Raw genomic sequence first — 20479 nt, forward strand, 5'->3', positions numbered from 1 at the left:
ACAGTACAGAATGGGATATATATTTCCACAGTACAGAATGAGATATATATTTCCACAGTACAGAATGTGATATATATTTCCACAGTACAGAATGGTATATATATTTCCACAGTACAGAATGAGATATATATTTCCACAGTACAGAATGGGATATATATCTCCACAGTACAGAATGTGATATATATTTCCACAGTACAGAATGAGATATATATTTCCACAGTACAGAATGGGATATATATTTCCACAGTACGGAATGGGATATATATTTCCACAGTACGGAATGGGATATATCTTTCCACAGTACAGAATGGGATATATATCTCCACAGTACGGAATGGGATATATATTTCCACAGTACAGAATGGGATATATATTTCCACAGTACAGAATGTGATATATATTTCCACAGTACAGAATGGGATATATATCTCCACAGTAAAGAATGCGATATATATTTCCACAGTAAAGAATGGGATATATATCTCCACAGTACGGAATGGGATATATATTTCCACAGTACAGAATGGGATATATATTTCCACAGTACAGAATGGGATATATATTTCCACAGGACAGAATGTGATATATCTTTCCACAATAAAGAATGGGATATATATCTCCACAGTACGGAATGGGATATATATTTCCACAGTACAGAATGGGATATATATTTCCACAGTACAGAATGGGATATATATTTCCACAGTACAGAATGAGATATATATTTCCACAGTACAGAATGGGATATATATTTCCACAGTACAGAATGAGATATATATTTCCACAGTACAGTATGTGATATATATTTCCACAGTACAGAATGGTATATATATTTCCACAGTACAGAATGAGATATATATTTCCGCAGTACAGAATGGGATATATATTTCCACAGTACAGAATGGGATATATATTTCCACAGTACAGAATGGGATATATATCTCCACAGTAGAGAATGAGATATATATTTCCACAGTAGAGAATGAGATATATATTTCCACAGTACAGAATGGGATATATATTTCCACAGTACGGAATGGGATATATATTTCCACAGTACAGAATGGGATATATATCTCCACAGTACAGAATGGGATATACATTTCCACAGTACAGAATGGGATATATATTTCCACAGTACAGAATGAGATATATATTTCCACAGTACAGAATGTGATATATATTTCCACAGTACAGAATGGTATATATATTTCCACAGTACAGAATGAGATATATATTTCCACAGTACAGAATGGGATATATATTTCCACAGTACAGAATGGGATATATATTTCCACAGTACAGAATGGGATATATATTTCCACAGTACAGAATGGGATATATATTTCCACAGTACAGAATGAGATATATATTTCCACAGTACAGAATGGGATATATATTTCCACAGTACAGAATGAGATATATATTTCCACAGTACAGTATGTGATATATATTTCCACAGTACAGAATGGTATATATATTTCCACAGTACAGAATGAGATATATATTTCCACAGTACAGAATGGGATATATATTTCCACAGTACAGAATGGGATATATATTTCCACAGTACAGAATGGGATATATATCTCCACAGTAGAGAATGAGATATATATTTCCACAGTAGAGAATGAGATATATATTTCCACAGTACAGAATGGGATATATATTTCCACAGTACGGAATGGGATATATATTTCCACAGTACAGAATGGGATATATATCTCCACAGTACAGAATGGGATATACATTTCCACAGTACAGAATGGGATATATATTTCCACAGTACAGAATGAGATATATATTTCCACAGTACAGAATGGGATATATATTTCCACAGTACAGAATGAGATATATATTTCCACAGTACAGAATAGGATATATATTTCCACAGTACAGAATGGGATATGTATTTCCACAGTACAGAATGGGATATATATTTCCACAGTACAGAATGAGATATATATTTCCACAGTACAGAATAGGATATATATTTCCACAGTACAGAATGTGATATATATTTCCACAGTGTAGAATGGGATATATATTTCCACAGTACAGAATAGGATATATATTTCCACAGTACAGAATGTGATATATATCTCCACAGTACAGAATGTGATATATATTTCCACAGTACAGAATGGGATATATATTTCCACAGTACAAAATGGGATATATATTTCCACAGTACAGAATGTGATATATATCTCCACAGTACAGAATGTGATATATATTTCCACAGTACGGAATGAGATATATATTTCCACAGTACAGAATGGGATATAGATTTCCACAGTACGGAATGGGATATAGATTTCCACAGTACAGAATGGGATATATATTTCCACAGTACGGAATGGGATATATCTTTCCACAGTACAGAATGGGATATATCTTTCCACAGTACAGAATGGGATATATATCTCCACAGTACAGAATGGGATATATATTTCGACAGTACAGAATGGGATATATATCTCCACAGTACAGAATCTGATATATATTTCCACAGTACAGAATGTGATATATATTTCCACAGTATAGAATGGGATATATATTTCCACAGAACAGAATCGGATATATATTTCCACAGTACAGAATGGGATATATATTTCCACAGTACAGAATGTGATATATATTTCCACAGTACAGAATGGGATATATATTTTCACAGTACAGAATGAGATGTATATTTACACAGTACAGAATGGGATATATATTTCCACAGTACAGAATGGGATATATATTTCCAAAGTGCAGAATGTGATATATATTTACACAGTACAGAATGGGATATATATTTCCACAGTACAGAATGTGATATATATTTCCACAGTACAGAATGGGATATATATTTCCACATTACAGAATAGGATATATATTTCCACAGTACTGAATGGGATATATGTTTCCACAGTACAGAAGGGTATATATATTTCCACAGTACAGAATGGGATATATAATTCCACAGTACAGAATGTGATATATATTTCCACAGTACAGAATGGGATATATATTTCCACAGTACAGATTGAGATATATATTTCCACAGTACAGAATGGGATATATATTTCCACAGTACAGAATGTGATATATATTTCCACAGTGTAGAATGGGATATATATCTCCACAGTACAGAATGTGATATATATTTCCACAGTACAGAATGAGATATATATTTCCACAGTACAGAATGGGATATATATTTCCACAGTACGGAATGGGATATATATTTCCACAGTACGGAATGGGATATATCTTTCCACAGTACAGAATGGGATATATATCTCCACAGTACGGAATGGGATATATATTTCCACAGTACAGAATGGGATATATATTTCCACAGTACAGAATGTGATATATATTTCCACAGTACAGAATGGGATATATATCTCCACAGTAAAGAATGCGATATATATTTCCACAGTAAAGAATGGGATATATATCTCCACAGTACGGAATGGGATATATATTTCCACAGTACAGAATGGGATATATATTTCCACAGTACAGAATGGGATATATATTTCCACAGGACAGAATGTGATATATCTTTCCACAATAAAGAATGGGATATATATCTCCACAGTACGGAATGGGATATATATTTCCACAGTACAGAATGGGATATATATTTCCACAGTACAGAATGCGATATACATGTCCACAGTACAGAATGGGATATATATTTCCACAGTACAGAATGGGATATATATTTCCACAGTACAGAATGGGATATATATTTCCACAGTACAGAATGGGATATATATTTCCACAGTACAGAATGGGATATATATTTCCACAGTACAGAATGGGATATATATTTCCACCGTACAGAATGGGATATATATCTCCACAGTACAGAATGGGATATATATTTCCACAGTACAGAATGGGATATATATTTCCACAGTACAGAATGGGATATATATTTCCACAGTACAGAATGAGATATATATTTCCACAGTACAGAATGGGATATATATTTCCACAGTACAGAATGTGATATATATTTCCACAGTATAAAATGGGATATATATTTCCACAGAACAGAATGGGATATATATTTCCACAGTACAGAATGCGATATATATTTCCACAGTACAGAATGTGATATATATTTCCACAGTACAGAATGGGATATATATTTTCACAGTACAGAATGAGATGTATATTTACACAGTACAGAATGGGATATATATTTCCACAGTACAGAATGGGATATATATTTCCAAAGCACAGAATGTGATATATATTTACACAGTACAGAATGGGATATATATTTCCACAGTACAGAATGTGATATATATTTCCACAGTACAGAATGGGATATATATTTCCACAGTACAGAATGGGATATATATTTCCACAGTACTGAATGGGATATATGTTTCCACAGTACAGAAGGGTATATATATTTCCACAGTACAGAATGGGATATATAATTCCACAGTACAGATTGAGATATATATTTCCACAGTACAGAATGGGATATATATTTCCACAGTACAGAATGTGATATATATTTCCACAGTGTAGAATGGGATATATATCTCCACAGTACAGAATGTGATATATATTTCCACAGTACAGAATGAGATATATATTTCCATTGTACAGAATGGGATATATATTTCCACAGTACGGAATGGCATATATATTTCCACAGTACGGAATGGGATATATATTTCCACAGTACGGAATGGGATATAGATTTCCACAGTACAGAATGGGATATATATTTCCACAGCATGGAATGGGATATATATCTCCACAGTACGGAATGGGATATATATTTCCACAGTACAGAATGGGATATATATTTCCACAGTACGGAATGGGATATATATTTCCACAGTACAGAATGGGATATATATTTCCACAGTACAGAATGTGATATATATTTCCACAGTACAGAATGGGATATATATCTCCACAGTAAAGAATGCGATATATATTTCCACAGTACAGAATGGGATATATATTTCCACAGTACAGAATGGGATATATATTTCCACAGTACAGAATGAGATATATATCTCCACAGTAAAGAATGCGATATATATTTCCACAGTACAGAATGGGATATATATTTCCACAGTACAGAATGGGATATATATCTCCACAGTAAAGAATGCGATATATATTTCCACAGTACAGAATGTGATATATATCTCCACAGTACAGAATGTGATATATATTTCCACAGTACAGAATGGGATATATATCTCCACAGTAAAGAATGCGATATATATTTCCACAGTACAGAATGTGATATATATCTCCACAGTACAGAATGTGATATATATTTCCACAGTACAGAATGGGATATATATTTCCACAGTACAGAATGGGATATATATTTCCACAGTATAGAATGGGATATATATTTCCACAGAACAGAATGGGATATATATTTCCACAGTACAGAATGGGATATATACTTCCACAGTACAGAATGTGATATATATTTCCACAGTACAGAATGGGATATATATTTTCACAGTACAGAATGAGATGTATATTTACACAGTACAGAATGGGATATATATTTCCACAGTACAGAATGGGATATATATTTCCAAAGTACAGAATGTGATATATATTTCCACAGTACAGAATGTGATATATATTTCCACAGTACAGAATGGGATATATATTTCCACAGTACAGAATGGGATATATATTTCCACAGTACTGAATGGGATATATGTTTCCACAGTACAGAATGGTATATATATTTCCACAGTACAGAATGGGATATATAATTCCACAGTACAGAATGTGATATATATTTCCACAGTACAGAATGGGATATATATTTCCACAGTACAGATTGAGATATATATTTCCACAATACAGAATGGGATATATATTTCCACAGTACAGAATGTGATATATATTTCCACAGTGTAGAATGGGATATATATCTCCACAGTACAGAATGTGATATATATTTCCACAGTACAGAATGAGATATATATTTCCACAGTACAGAATGGGATATATATTTCCACAGTACGGAATGGGATATATATTTCCACAGTACGGAATGGGATATAGATTTCCACAGTACAGAATGGGATATATATTTCCACAGTACGGAATGGGATATATCTTTCCACAGTACAGAATGGGATATATATCTCCACAGTACGGAATGGGATATATATTTCCACAGTACAGAATGGGATATATATTTCCACAGTACAGAATGTGATATATATTTCCACAGTACAGAATGGGATATATATCTCCACAGTAAAGAATGCGATATATATTTCCACAGTAAAGAATGGGATATATATTTCCACAGGACAGAATGTGATATATCTTTCCACAGTAAAGAATGGGATATATATCTCCACAGTACGGAATGGGATATATATTTCCACAGTACAGAATGGGATATATATTTCCACAGTACAGAATGTGATATATATTTCCACAGTACAGAATGGGATATATATTTCCACAGTACAGAATGGGATATATATTTCCACAGTACAGAATGGGATATATATTTCCACAGTACAGAATGGGATATATATTTCCACAGTACAGAATGGGATATATATTTCCACAGTACAGAATGGGATATATATTTCCACAGTACAGAATGGGATATATATTTCCACAGTATAGAATGGGATATATATTTCCACAGTACAGAATGGGATATATATTTCCACAGTACAGAATGTGATATATATCTCCACAGTGCAGAATGTGATATATATTTCCACAGTACAGAATGGGATATATATTTCCACAGTACAGAATGGGATATATATTTCCACAGTACAGAATGGGATATATATTTCCACAGTACAGAATGGGATATATATTTCCACAGTACAGAATGGGATATATATTTCCACAGTACAGAATGTGATATATATCTCCACAGTACAGAATGGGATATATATTTCCACAGTACAGAATGGGATATATATTTCCACAGTACAGAATGGGATATATATTTCCACAGTACAGAATGTGATATATATTTCCACAGTACAGAATGGGATATATATTTCCACAGTACAGAATGGGATATATATTTCCACAGTACAGAATGGGATATGTATTTCCACAGTACAGAATGTGATATATATTTCCACAGTACAGAATGGGATATATATCTCCACAGTACAGAATGGGATATATATTTCCACATTACAGAATGGGATATATATTTCCACAGTACAGAGTGGGATATATATTTCCACAGTACAGAATGGGATATATATTTCCACAGTACAGAATGTGATATATATTTCCACAGTACAGAATGGGATATATATTTCCACAGTACAGAATGTGATATATATCTCCACAGTACAGAATGGGATATATATTTCCACAGTACAGAATGGGATATATATCTCCACAGTACAGAAACCGATATATATTTCCACAGTACAGAATGAGATATATATTTCCACAGTACAGAATGAGATATATATTTCCACAGTACAGAATGGGATATATATTTCCACAGTACAGAATGAGATATATATTTCCACAGTACAGAATGGGATATATATTTCCACAGTACAGAATGGGCTATATATTTCCACAGTACAGAATGAGATATATATTTCCACAGTACAGAATGGGATATATATTTCCACAGTACAGAATGGGATATATATTTCCACAGTACAGAATGAGATATATATTTCCACAGTACAGAATGGGATATATATTTCCACAGTACAGAATGGGCTATATATTTCCACAGTACAGAATGGTATATATATTTCCACAGTACAGAATGTGATATTTATTTCCACAGTACAGAATGGGCTATATATTTCCACAGTACAGAATGGTATATATATTTCCACAGTACAGAATGTGATATTTATTTCCACAGTACAGAATTGGATATATATTTCCACAGTACAGAATGGGATATATATTTCCACAGTACAGAATGTGCTATATATTTCCACAGTACAGAATGGTATATATATTTCCACAGTACAGAATGTGATATTTATTTCCACAGTACAGAATGGGATATATATTGCCCTGCACTCCTTGACATGTAAAGTGACCAAGGTGAAGCTCCACATCTGCCTTTATAAATGGGAGCAGCTGATGCAGGCACACACTGAGCGCTCACAACTGGGATCTGGGTTTGAATCTGGACTGAGTTTAGCACAGGCTTATCTCCGTTGTCACTAGTTTGAATATAATTAACAATCTCACAGAGAGGCCTCAATATCACTTTCATTTAAAACAAATATTCTTCCCCTCCTTTCCTGAAGGCAGCCCCTTGCTGGGGTATAGTTCCATGGATACCCTACACCACTTTGCCAAAGTTACTTTTATTTGTGAGTGAGCCATGACATTGAGTGTGAACAGACAATTCGACCACAGGAGCATCACAATCCTCCCCTGACATCCACATGTGTTCACTGTGCATTATACAATAAAATATTTGTATTTTATATATCTTTTGTTTGTAAGAAATTGTAGTTAGACCATTGTGAGCTTAAAATGGAGCTGTCACTTGTTTCTATGGTATTTTTTTTGTCCTGGGGCTGAGGTTTAAGCACAGTTAGTACCCTAACGAGACTTCCCCTACAATCAGTTGCTTTGAAACAACTGAGTGGAATGCTGGGTCAATCACAGTGTGAGACTGGCCAGCCTGGGTCAGGATGGCAGGTTTCCTTCTCTAAGGGACATTCGTGAACCAGTTGGGTTTTTATGACATTCCGACAGCTTCATACTCACTTTTACTGACACCATCTTTTTATTACCAGATGTTTAAAACTGCCATGGTGGGATTTGAACTCACCGTCTGGATTAGTCCAGGTCTCTGGATTATTCGTCCCGTAACATAACCACTGCCCTGCCATACCTGACTGCACTGCGCTGCACTGTGGGCCTTGACACCTGCATTGAAGTAAGTCGCTTGTAGGTTTGAGCTCACCCTCTGATGTTTCCTGTTCTCTTCCACCACAGGTGTTGCGACGATGTACGTCCGATACAAACAGGTGGAGGCTCTGAACCAGGAGGCGGACCGCACCATCTTCAGACTGAATCGGGCGGGCCTGGTGCTGGGCCTGCTCAGCTGCCTGGGACTCTGCATAGTGGCGAACTTCCAGGTAATGATCAGTCTGCGTGCAGTTTCTGTGTAGCGATGATACAGGGGGAGGAGGAGTGGGGCGATTGGTTAATACAGACTGCGACATTCGGCCGTATCCATAGAAACCCTTTATAATCGAGTTACCGAGAGAACTAGAGGAGGCACAGGTGACGTGGAGCTCTGCCCCCTGAGTGGGAGAAGCATCATCACTTGCTAATTATTACATTTCTGTCCAGAACTTTTAAAAAGGATTTCTCTGGCTCCCCAGTACTGGGCTGGACAAATACACATCACTCACAGGTGCCAGTCGGTGGTCTGTACTGAGTTAGCATGGCTTCCCGAATGGCCCAGGTCTCCTGCTGCTCGTCGCCATCAAGTGAGTCCAGCTGGGCAATTTCACACAGAAGCAAAATACTGCGGATGCTGGAAATCGGAACAAAAAACAGGAAATGCTCAGCAGCTCAGGCAGCATCTGTGGAGAGAGAAACAGAGTTAACGTTTCAGGTCGATGACCCTTCATCAGAACTGGCAAGTGTTAGAGATGTAACAGGTTTTAAGCAAGTGCAGAGGCAGAGAAAGGGAGAGGGGAGGAAAGAACAAAAGGGATGGTCTGTGATAGGGTGGAAGGCAGGAGAGATTAGATGACAAAAGGAATGATGGTGCAAGGCAAAAGGAGATGGTAATGGGACAGTAAAAAAACAAAAGTTGGGTCTAGAGGAGGTGTAAAGGGGAATAGCAGAATCATTACCAACAGCTGCTGTCCGACAAAATGGGAGGAGAGGTTATGAAGTGAAATTGTTGAACTCAGTGTTGAGTCCCGAAGGCTGTAAAGTGCCCAATCGAAAGATGAGGTGCTGTTCCTCGAGCTTACGCTGAGCGTCATTGGAACAATGTATTGGCCGAGGACGGTGAGGTCCGAGCGGGAGTGGAGCAGAGATACTTGCTTAAATCCTATTACATATCTAACACTTGAAAGTTCTGATGAAAGGTCATCGACCTGAAACGTTAACTCTGTCTCTCTCTCCAGAGATGCTGTCTGACGTGCTGAGTATTTCCAGCATTTTCTGTTTTTATTTCCATTTCATACACCCAGTGTCAACGTCAGTACTCCCATACAAGGTACAGCATGGGTTAGATACAGAGTAAAGCTCCCTCTACACTGTCCCATCAAACACTCCCAGGGCAGGTACAGCACGGGTTAGATACCGAGTAAAGCTCCCTCTACACTGTCCCATCAAACACTCCCAGGGCAGGTACAGCATGGGTTAGATACAGAGTAAAGCTCCCTCTATACTGTCCCATCAAACACTCCCAGGGCAGGGACAGCATGGGTTAGATACAGAGTAAAGCTCCCTCTACACTGTCCCATCAAACACTCCCAGGGCAGGTACAGCACGGGTTAGATACAGAGTAAAGCTCCCTCTACACTGTCCCGTCAAACACTCCCAGGGCAGGTACAGCATGGGTTAGATACAGAGTAAAGCTCCCTCTACACTGTCCCATCAAACACTCCCAGGGCAGGTACAGCACGGGTTAGATACAGAGTAAAGCTCCCTCTACACTGTCCCATCAAACACTCCCAGGGCAGGTACAGCATGGGTTAGATACAGAGTAAAGCTCCCTCTACACTGTCCCATCAAACACTCCCGGGGCAGGTACAGCACAGGGTTAGATACAGAGTAAAGCTCCCTCTACACTGTCCCATCAAACACTCCCAGGGCAGGTACAGCACGGGTTAGATACAGAGTAAAGCTCCCTCTACACTGCCCCATCAAACACTCCCAGCTCAGGTACAGCAAGGGTAAGATACAGGGTAAAGCTCCCTCTACACTGTCCCATCAAACACTCCCAGGGCAGGTACAGCACAGGGTTAGATACAGAGTAAAGCTCCCTCTACACTGTCCCATCAAACACTCCCAGGGCAGGTACAGCACGGGTTAGATACAGAGTAAAGCTCCCTCAACACTGCCCCATCAAACACTCCCAGCTCAGGTACAGCAAGGGTAAGATACAGGGTAAAGCTCCCTCTACACTGTCCCATCAAACACTCCCAGGGCAGGTACAGCATGGGTAAGATACAGGGTAAAGCTCCCTCTACGCTGTCCCATCAAACACTCCCAGGGCAGGTACAGCACGGGATAGATACAGAGTAAAGCTCCCTCTACACTGTCGCATCAAACACTCTCAGGGCAGGTACAGCACAGGTTAGATACAGAGTAAAGCTCCCTCTACAGTGTCCCATCAAACACTCCCAGCTCAGGTACAGCATGGGTAAGATACAGGGTAAAGCTCCCTCTACACTGTCCCATCAAACACTCCCAGGGCAGGTACAGCACGGGGTTAGATACAGAGTAAAGCTCCCTCTACACTGTCCCATCGAACACTCCCAGGGCAGGTACAGCACAGGTTAGATACAGAGTGAAGCTCCCTCTACACTGTCCCATCAAACACTCCCAGGGCAGGGACAGCACGGGTTAGATACAGAGTAAAGCTCCCTCTACACTGTCCCATCAAACACTCCCAGGGCAGATACAGCACGGGTTAGATACCGAGTAAAGCTCCCTCTACACTGTCCCATCAAACACTCCCAGGGCAGGTACAGCACGGGTTAGATACAGAGTGAAGCTCCCTCTACACTGTCCCATCAAACACTCCCAGGGCAGGTACAGCACGGGTTAGATACAGAGTAAAGCTCCCTCTACACTGTCCCATCAAACACTCCCAGGGCAGGTACAGCACGGGTAGATACAGAGTAAAGCTCCCTCTACACTGTCCCATCAAACACTCCCAGGGCAGGTACAGCACGGGTTAGATACAGAGTAAAGCTCCCTCTACACTGTCCCATCAAACACTCCCAGGGCAGGTACAGCACGGTGTTAGATACAGAGTAAAGCTCCCTCTACACTGTCCCATCAAACACTCCCAGGGCAGGTACAGCACAGGTTAGATACAGAGTGAAGCTCCCTCTACACTGTCCCATCAAACACTCCCAGGGCAGGTACAGCACGGTGTTAGATACAGAGTAAAGCTCCCTCTACACTGTCCCATCAAACACTCCCAGGGCAGGTACAGCACGGGTTAGATACAGAGTAAAGCTCCCTCTACACTGTCCCATCAAACACTCCCAGGGCAGGTACAGCACGGTGTTAGATACAGAGTAAAGCTCCCTCTACACTGTCCCATCAAACACTCCCAGGGCAGGTACAGCACAGGTTAGATACAGAGTGAAGCTCCCTCTACACTGTCCCATCAAACACTCCCAGGGCAGGTACAGCACGGTGTTAGATACAGAGTAAAGCTCCCTCTACACTGTCCCATCAAACACTCCCAGGGCAGGGACAGCATGGGTTAGATACAGAGTAAAGCTCCCTCTACACTGTCCCATCAAACACTCCCAGGGCAGGTACAGCACGGGTTAGATACAGAGTAAAACTCCCTCTACACTGTCCCACCAAACACTCCCAGGGCAGGTACAGCACGGGTTAGATACAGAGTAAAGCTCACTCTACACTGTCCCATCAAACACTCCCAGGGCAGGTACAGCACGGGTTAGATACAGAGTAAAGCTCACTCTACACTGTCCCATCAAACACTCCCAGGGCAGGTACAGCACGGGTTAGATACAGAGTAAAGCTCCTTCTACACTGTCCCATCAAACACTCCCAGGGCAGGTACAGCACGGGTTAGATACAGAGTAAAGCTCCCTCTACACTGTCCCACCAAACACTCCCAGGGCAGGTACAGCACGGGTTAGATACAGAGTAAAGCTCACTCTACACTGTCCCATCAAACACTCCCAGGGCAGGTACAGCACGGGTTAGATACAGAGTAAAGCTCACTCTACACTGTCCCATCAAACACTCCCAGGGCAGGTACAGCACGGGTTAGATACAGAGTAAAGCTCACTCTACACTGTCCCATCAAACACTCCCAGGGCAGGTACAGCACGGGTTAGATACAGAGTAAAGCTCCTTCTACACTGTCCCATCAAACACTCCCAGGGCAGGTACAGCACGGGTTAGATACAGAGTAAAGCTCCCTCTACACTGTCCCACCAAACACTCCCAGGGCAGGTACAGCACGGGTTAGATACAGAGTAAAGCTCACTCTACACTGTCCCATCAAACACTCCCAGGGCAGGTACAGCACGGGTTAGATACAGAGTAAAGCTCACTCTACACTGTCCCATCAAACACTCCCAGGGCAGTGTCATGTTGTGTCCCAGTCCAGTTGCTGACTCACTGCATTGGATGATTGTTAATGGATCCTGTCAGTGAAAGTTGTATCTGCCGTGTTTCCCACATTACAACAGTGACTACTCTTCAAAAAGTGCCTCATTGGCTGTAAAGCACTTTGTGACGTCCGGTGATCGTGAAAGGTGCTATAGAAATGCAATTCTTTCTTTCTTTCTTTGATATATGTTAGTAATGGGTGGGTGGTTCACGTGAAACCAGCCAAAAGTTGGCCTGGCTGCAGCCCACTCGTGCCCGATGAGTCTCACATGCAGATCCCGCCTATTTACTACCCTCTAAAGTCCGCACAGTGCCAGTTTCTGAGCTGGCGCCTGCGAGTGTCAGATGCAGTGATGGTGTCTCTTCTTCTCCTCCATCAGTGTGTTCATGGTACTCACAGACAGGCTGTGCTGGTGGCAATTCTCAGGTATCTGAAAGCAAAAAGGCACAAGGGTTGTGTTGTATTGAGGGGAGGGGGGAAAGCAAGATATCCATGTATACAGCATCAGCAGCTCGTAAGTGAGCAGAGGTTGTGGAATGAGGGGGAAGTGAGATGTGAGAAGAAGGATTAGGTAAGGGCATTCCATCATCATCAGCAATGCTTTCAACTCCTCCACTCGCCACAGACTCTGTCACAGTCACTCCAATCATTTGGAACACTGATTCCTCTTGGTCTGTCAGGGTGTCGATCCTCGCTTGGCTGCCCCCCGTCTGCTGGTGCTCCTGGCAGTGGTCTGCCACCTTGGCCTGCAAGAGAAAGGGAAGTGCGTCAGTGAGTGTGGTGCAGTGTGTTTGGGTGAACTGTGTCAGTGAGTGTGGTGTAATGTGTTTGGGTGAAGTGTGTCAGTGAGTGTGGTGCAGTGTGTTTGGGTGAAGTGTGTCAGTGAGTGTGGTGCAATGTGTTTGGGTGAAGTGTGTCAGTGAGTGTGGTGCAATGTGTTTGGGTGAAGTGTGTCAGTGAGTGTGGTGCAGTGTGTTTGGGTGAAGTGTGTCAGTGAGTGTGGTGTAATGTGTTTGGGTGAAGTGTGTCAGTGAGTGTGGTGCAATGTGTTTGGGTGAAGTGTGTCAGTGAGTGTGGTGCAGTGTGTTTGGGTGAAGTGTGTCAGTGAGTGTGGTGCAATGTGTTTGGGTGAAGTGTGTCAGTGAGTGTGGTGCAATGTGTTTGGGTGAAGTGTGTCAGTGAGCGTGGTGCAATGTGTTTGGGTGAAGTGTGTCAGTGAGTGTGGTGCAATGTGTTTGGGTGAAGTGTGTCAGTGAGTGTGGTGCAATGTGTTTGGGTGAAGTGTGTCAGTGAGCGTGGTGCAATGTGTTTGGGTGAACTGTGTCAGTGAGTGTGGTGCAATGTGTTTGGGTGAAGTGTGTCAGTGAGTGTGGTGCAGTGTGTTTGGGTGAAGTGTGTCAGTGAGTGTGGTGCAATGTGTTTGGGTGATGTGTGTCAGTGAGTGTGGTGCAATGTGTTTGGGTGAAGTGTATCAGTGAGTGTGGTGCAATGTGTTTAGGTGAAGTGTGTCAGTGAGTGTGGTGCAATGTGTTTGGGTGAAGTGTGTCAGTGAGTGTGGTGCAGTGTGTTTGGGTGAAGTGTGTCAGTGAGTGTGGTGCAATGTGTTTCGGTGAAGTGTGTCAGTGAGTGTGGTGGAGAGTGTTTGGGTGAAGTGTGTCAGTGAGTGTGGTGCAATGTGTTTGGGTGAAGTGTGTCAGTGAGTGTGGTGCAGTGTGTTTGGGTGAAGTGTGTCAGTGAGTGTGGTGCAGTGTGTTTGGGTGAAGTGTGTCAGTGAGTGTGGTGCAATGTGTTTGGGTGAAGTGTGTCAGTGAGTGTGGTGCAATGTGTTTGGGTGAAGTGTGTCACTGAGTGTGGTGCAATGTGTTTGGATGACGTGTGTCAGTGAGTGTGGTGCAGTGTGTTTGGGTGAAGTGTGTCAGTGAGTGTGGTGCAATGTGTTTGGGTGAAGTGTGTCAGTGAGTGTGGTGCAATGTGTTTGGGTGAAGTGTGTCAGTAAGTGTGGTGCAATGTGTTTGGGTGAAGTGTGTCAGTGAGTGTGGTGCAGTGTGTTTGGGTGAAGTGTGTCAGTGAGTGTGGTGCAATGTGTTTGGGTGAAGTGTGTCAGTGAGTGTGGTGCAGTCTGTTTGGGTGAAGTGTGTCAGTGAGTGTGGTGCAATGTGTTTGGGTGAAGTGTGTCAGTGAATGTGGTGCAATGTGTTTGGGTGAAGTGTGTCAGTCAGTGTGGTGCAATGTGTTTGGGTGAAGTGTGTCAGTGAGTGTGGTGCAATGTGTTTGGGTGAAGTGTGTCAGTGAGTGTGGTGCAATGTGTTTGGGTGAAGTGTGTCAGTGAGTGTGGTGCAATGTGTTTGGGTGAAGTGTGTCAGTGAGTGTGGTGCAATGTGTTTGGGTGAAGTGTGTCAGTGAGTGTGGTGCAATGTGTTTGGGTGAAGTGTGTCAGTGAGTGTGGTGCAGTGTGTTTGGGTGAAGTGTGTCAGTGAGTGTGGTGCAATGTGTTTGGGTGAAGTGAGTCAGTGAGTGTGGTGCAGTGTGTTTGGGTGAAGTGTGTCAGTGAGTGAGGTGCAATGTGTTTGGGTGAAGTGTGTCAGTGTGTGTGGTGCAATGTGTTTGGGTGAAGTGTGTCAGTGAGTGTGGTGCAATGTGTTTGGGTGATGTGTGTCAGTGAGTGTGGTGCAATGTGTTTGGGTGAAGTGTGTCAGTGAGTGTGGTGCAATGTGTTTGTGCGAAGTGTGTCAGTGAGTGTGGTGCAATGTGTTTGGGTGAAGTGTGTCAGTGAGTGTGGTGCAATGTGTTTGGGTGAAGTGTGTCAGTGAGTGTGGTGCAATGTGTTTGGGTGAAGTGTGTCAGTGAGTGTGGTGCAGTGTGTTTGGGTGAAGTGTGTCAGTGAGTGTGGTGCAATGTGTTTGGGTGAAGTGTGTCAGTGAGTGTGGTGCAATGTGGTTGGGTGAAGTGTGTCAGTGAGTGTGGTGCAATGTGTTTGGGTGAACTGCGTCAGTGAGTGTGGTGCCATGTGTTTGGGTGAAGTGTGTCAGTGAGTGTGGTGCAGTGTGTTTGGGTGAAGTGTGTCAGTGAATGTGGTGCAATGTGTTTGGGTGAAGTGTGTCAGTGAGTGTGGTGCAGTGTGTTTGGGTGATGTGTGTCAGTGAGTGTGGTGCAATGTGTTTGGGTGAAGTGTGTCAGTGAGTGTGGTGCAATGTGTTTGGGTGAAGTGTGTCAGTGAGTGTGGTGCAATGTGTTTGGGTGAAGTGTGTCAGTGAGTGTGGTGCAGTGTGTTTGGGTGAAGTGTGTCAGTGAGTGTGGTGCAATGTGTTTGGGTGAAGTGTGTCAGTGAGTGTGGTGCAATGTGTTTGGGTGAAGTGTGTCAGTGAGTGTGGTGCAATGTGTTTGGGTGAAGTGTGTCAGTGAGTGTGGTGCAATGTGTTTGGGTGAAGTGTGTCAGTGAGTGTGGTGCAGTGTGTTTGGGTGAAGTGTGTCAGTGAGTGTGGTGCAGTGTGTTTGGGTGAAGTGTGTCAGTGAGTGTGGTGCCATGTGTTTGGGTGAAGTGTGTCAGTGAGTGTGGTGCAATGTGTTTGGGTGAAGTGTGTCAGTGAGTGTGAGGCAATGTGTTTGGGTGAAGTGTGTCAGTGAGTGTGGTGCAATGTGTTTGGATGACGTGTGTCAGTGAGTGTGGTGCAGTGTGTTTGGGTGAAGTGTGTCAGTGAGTGTGGTGCAATGTGTTTGGGTGATGTGTGTCAGTGAGTGTGGTGCAATGTGTTTGGGTGAAGTGTGTCAGTGAGTGTGGTGCAGTGTGTTTGGGTGAAGTGTGTCAGTGAGTGTGGTGCAGTGTGTTTGGGTGAAGTGTGTCAGTGAGTGTGGTGCAATGTGTTTGGGTGAAGTGTGTCAGTGAGTGTGGTGCAATGTGTTTGGGTGAAGTGTGTCAGTGAGTGTGGTGCAATGTGTTTGGATGACGTGTGTCAGTGAGTGTGGTGCAGTGTGTTTGGGTGAAGTGTGTCAGTGAGTGTGGTGCAATGTGTTTGGGTGAAGTGTGTCAGTGAGTGTGGTGCAATGTGTTTGGGTGAAGTGTGTCAGTAAGTGTGGTGCAATGTGTTTGGGTGAAGTGTGTCAGTGAGTGTGGTGCAGTGTGTTTGGGTGAAGTGTGTCAGTGAGTGTGGTGCAATGTGTTTGGGTGAAGTGTGTCAGTGAGTGTGGTGCAGTCTTTTTGGGTGAAGTGTGTCAGTGAGTGTGGTGCAATGTGTTTGGGTGAAGTGTGTCAGTGAATGTGGTGCAATGTGTTTGGGTGAAGTGTGTCAGTCAGTGTGGTGCAATGTGTTTGGGTGAAGTGTGTCAGTGAGTGTGGTGCAATGTGTTTGGGTGAAGTGTGTCAGTGAGTGTGGTGCAATGTGTTTGGGTGAAGTGTGTCAGTGAGTGTGGTGCAATGTGTTTGGGTGAAGTGTGTCAGTGAGTGTGGTGCAATGTGTTTGGGTGAAGTGTGTCAGTGAGTGTGGTGCAATGTGTTTGGGTGAAGTGTGTCAGTGAGTGTGGTGCAGTGTGTTTGGGTGAAGTGTGTCAGTGAGTGTGGTGCAATGTGTTTGGGTGAAGTGAGTCAGTGAGTGTGGTGCAGTGTGTTTGGGTGAAGTGTGTCAGTGAGTGAGGTGCAATGTGTTTGGGTGAAGTGTGTCAGTGTGTGTGGTGCAATGTGTTTGGGTGAAGTGTGTCAGTGAGTGTGGTGCAATGTGTTTGGGTGATGTGTGTCAGTGAGTGTGGTGCAATGTGTTTGGGTGAAGTGTGTCAGTGAGTGTGGTGCAATGTGTTTGTGCGAAGTGTGTCAGTGAGTGTGGTGCAATGTGTTTGGGTGAAGTGTGTCAGTGAGTGTGGTGCAATGTGTTTGGGTGAAGTGTGTCAGTGAGTGTGGTGCAATGTGTTTGGGTGAAGTGTGTCAGTGAGTGTGGTGCAGTGTGTTTGGGTGAAGTGTGTCAGTGAGTGTGGTGCAATGTGTTTGGGTGAAGTGTGTCAGTGAGTGTGGTGCAATGTGGTTGGGTGAAGTGTGTCAGTGAGTGTGGTGCAATGTGTTTGGGTGAACTGCGTCAGTGAGTGTGGTGCCATGTGTTTGGGTGAAGTGTGTCAGTGAGTGTGGTGCAGTGTGTTTGGGTGAAGTGTGTCAGTGAATGTGGTGCAATGTGTTTGGGTGAAGTGTGTCAGTGAGTGTGGTGCAGTGTGTTTGGGTGATGTGTGTCAGTGAGTGTGGTGCAATGTGTTTGGGTGAAGTGTGTCAGTGAGTGTGGTGCAATGTGTTTGGGTGAAGTGTGTCAGTGAGTGTGGTGCAATGTGTTTGGGTGAAGTGTGTCAGTGAGTGTGGTGCAGTGTGTTTGGGTGAAGTGTGTCAGTGAGTGTGGTGCAATGTGTTTGGGTGAAGTGTGTCAGTGAGTGTGGTGCAATGTGTTTGGGTGAAGTGTGTCAGTGAGTGTGGTGCAATGTGTTTGGGTGAAGTGTGTCAGTGAGTGTGGTGCAATGTGTTTGGGTGAAGTGTGTCAGTGAGTGTGGTGCAGTGTGTTTGGGTGAAGTGTGTCAGTGAGTGTGGTGCAGTGTGTTTGGGTGAAGTGTGTCAGTGAGTGTGGTGCCATGTGTTTGGGTGAAGTGTGTCAGTGAGTGTGGTGCAATGTGTTTGGGTGAAGTGTGTCAGTGAGTGTGAGGCAATGTGTTTGGGTGAAGTGTGTCAGTCAGTGTGGTGCAATGTGTTTGGGTGAAGTGCGTCAGTGAGTGTGGTGCAGTGTGTTTGGGCGAAGTGTGTCAGTGAGTGTGGTGCAATGTGTTTGGGTGAAGTGTGTCAGTCAGTGTGGTGCAATGTGTTTGGGTGAAGTGTGTCAGTCAGTGTGGTGCAATGTGTTTGGGTGAAGTGTGTCAGTGAGTGTGGTGCAATGTGTTTGGGTGAAGTGTGTCAGTGAGTGTGGTGCAGTGTGTTTGGGTGATGTGTGTCAGTGAGTGTGGTGCAATGTGTTTGGGTGAAGTGTGTCAGTGAGTGTGGTGCAGTGTGTTTGGGTGATGTGTGTCAGTGAGTGTGGTGCAATGTGTTTGGGTGAAGTGTGTCAGTGAGTGTGGTGCAATGTGTTTGGGTGAAGTGTGTCAGTGAGTGTGGTGCAATGTGTTTGGGTGAAGTGTGTCAGTGAGTGTGGTGCAGTGTGTTTGGGTGAAGTGTGTCAGTGAGTGTGGTGCAGTGTGTTTGGGTGAAGTGTGTCAGTGAGTGTGGTGCAGTGTGTTTGGGTGAAGTGTGTCAGTGAGTGTGGTGCAATGTGTTTGGGTGAAGTGTGTCAGTGAGTGTGGTGCAATGTGTTTGGGTGAAGTGCGTCAGTGAGTGTGGTGCAATGTGTTTGGGTGAAGGGTGTCAGTGAGTGTGGTGCAGTGTGTTTGGGTGAAGTGTGTTAGTGAGTGTGGTGCAATGTGTTTGGGTGAAGTGTGTGTCAGTGAGTGTGGTGCAGTGTGTTTGGGTGATGTGTGTCAGTGAGTGTGGTGCAATGTGTTTGGATGAAGTGTGTCAGTGAGTGTCGTGCAGTGTGTTTGGGTGAAGTGTGTCAGTGAGTGTGGTGCAATGTGTTTGGGTGAAGTGTGTCAGTGAGTGTGGTGCAGTGTGTTTGGGTGAAGTGTATCAGTGAGTGTGGTGCAGTGTGTTTGGGTGAAGTGTGTCAGTGAGTGTGGTGCAGTGTGTTTGGGTGAAGTGCGTCAGTGAGTGTGGTGCAGTGTGTTTGGGTGAAGTGTGTCAGTGAGTGTGGTGCAATGTGTTTGGGTGATGTGTGTGAGTGAGTGTGGTGTAATGTGTTTGGGTGAAGTGTGTCAGTGAGTGTGGTGCAGTGTGTTTGGGTGAAGTGTGTCAGTGAGTGTGGTGCAATGTGTTTGGGTGAAGTGTGTCAGTGAGTGTGGTGCAGTGTGTTTGGGTGAAGTGTGTCAGTGAGTGTGGTGCAATGTGTTTGGGTGAAGTGTGTCAGTGAGTGTGGTGCAGTGTGTTTGGGTGAAGTGTGTCAGTGAGTGTGGTGCAATGTGTTTGGGTGAAGTGTGTCAGTGAGTGTGGTGCAATGTGTTTGGGTGAAGTGTGTCAGTGAGTGTGGTGCAATGTGTTTGGGTGAAGTGTGTCAGTAAGTGTGGTGCAATGTGTTTGGGTGAAGTGTGTCA

At 43.0% G+C, this 20479-nt stretch overlaps 1 protein-coding gene across 1 annotated transcript in view; it reads left to right on the forward strand.

Moving 5' to 3' along the window:
- The window catches only part of dram2b (DNA-damage regulated autophagy modulator 2b), a 470741-nt gene that overhangs the window by 310028 nt on the left and 140234 nt on the right, over window positions 1-20479 (forward strand). The window contains exon 4 of the mRNA XM_086011690.1: window positions 8986-9128. Within this exon, the coding sequence (XP_085867816.1) occupies window positions 8986-9128 (143 nt within the window). The remainder of the gene's footprint in view (window positions 1-8985; window positions 9129-20479) is intronic.

This window comes from Somniosus microcephalus, chromosome 18 (genome assembly GCF_052327205.1).
Source record: "Somniosus microcephalus isolate GS21.2 chromosome 18, FLI_Smic_1.0, whole genome shotgun sequence".
Taxonomy (NCBI): Eukaryota; Metazoa; Chordata; class Chondrichthyes; order Squaliformes; family Somniosidae; genus Somniosus; species Somniosus microcephalus.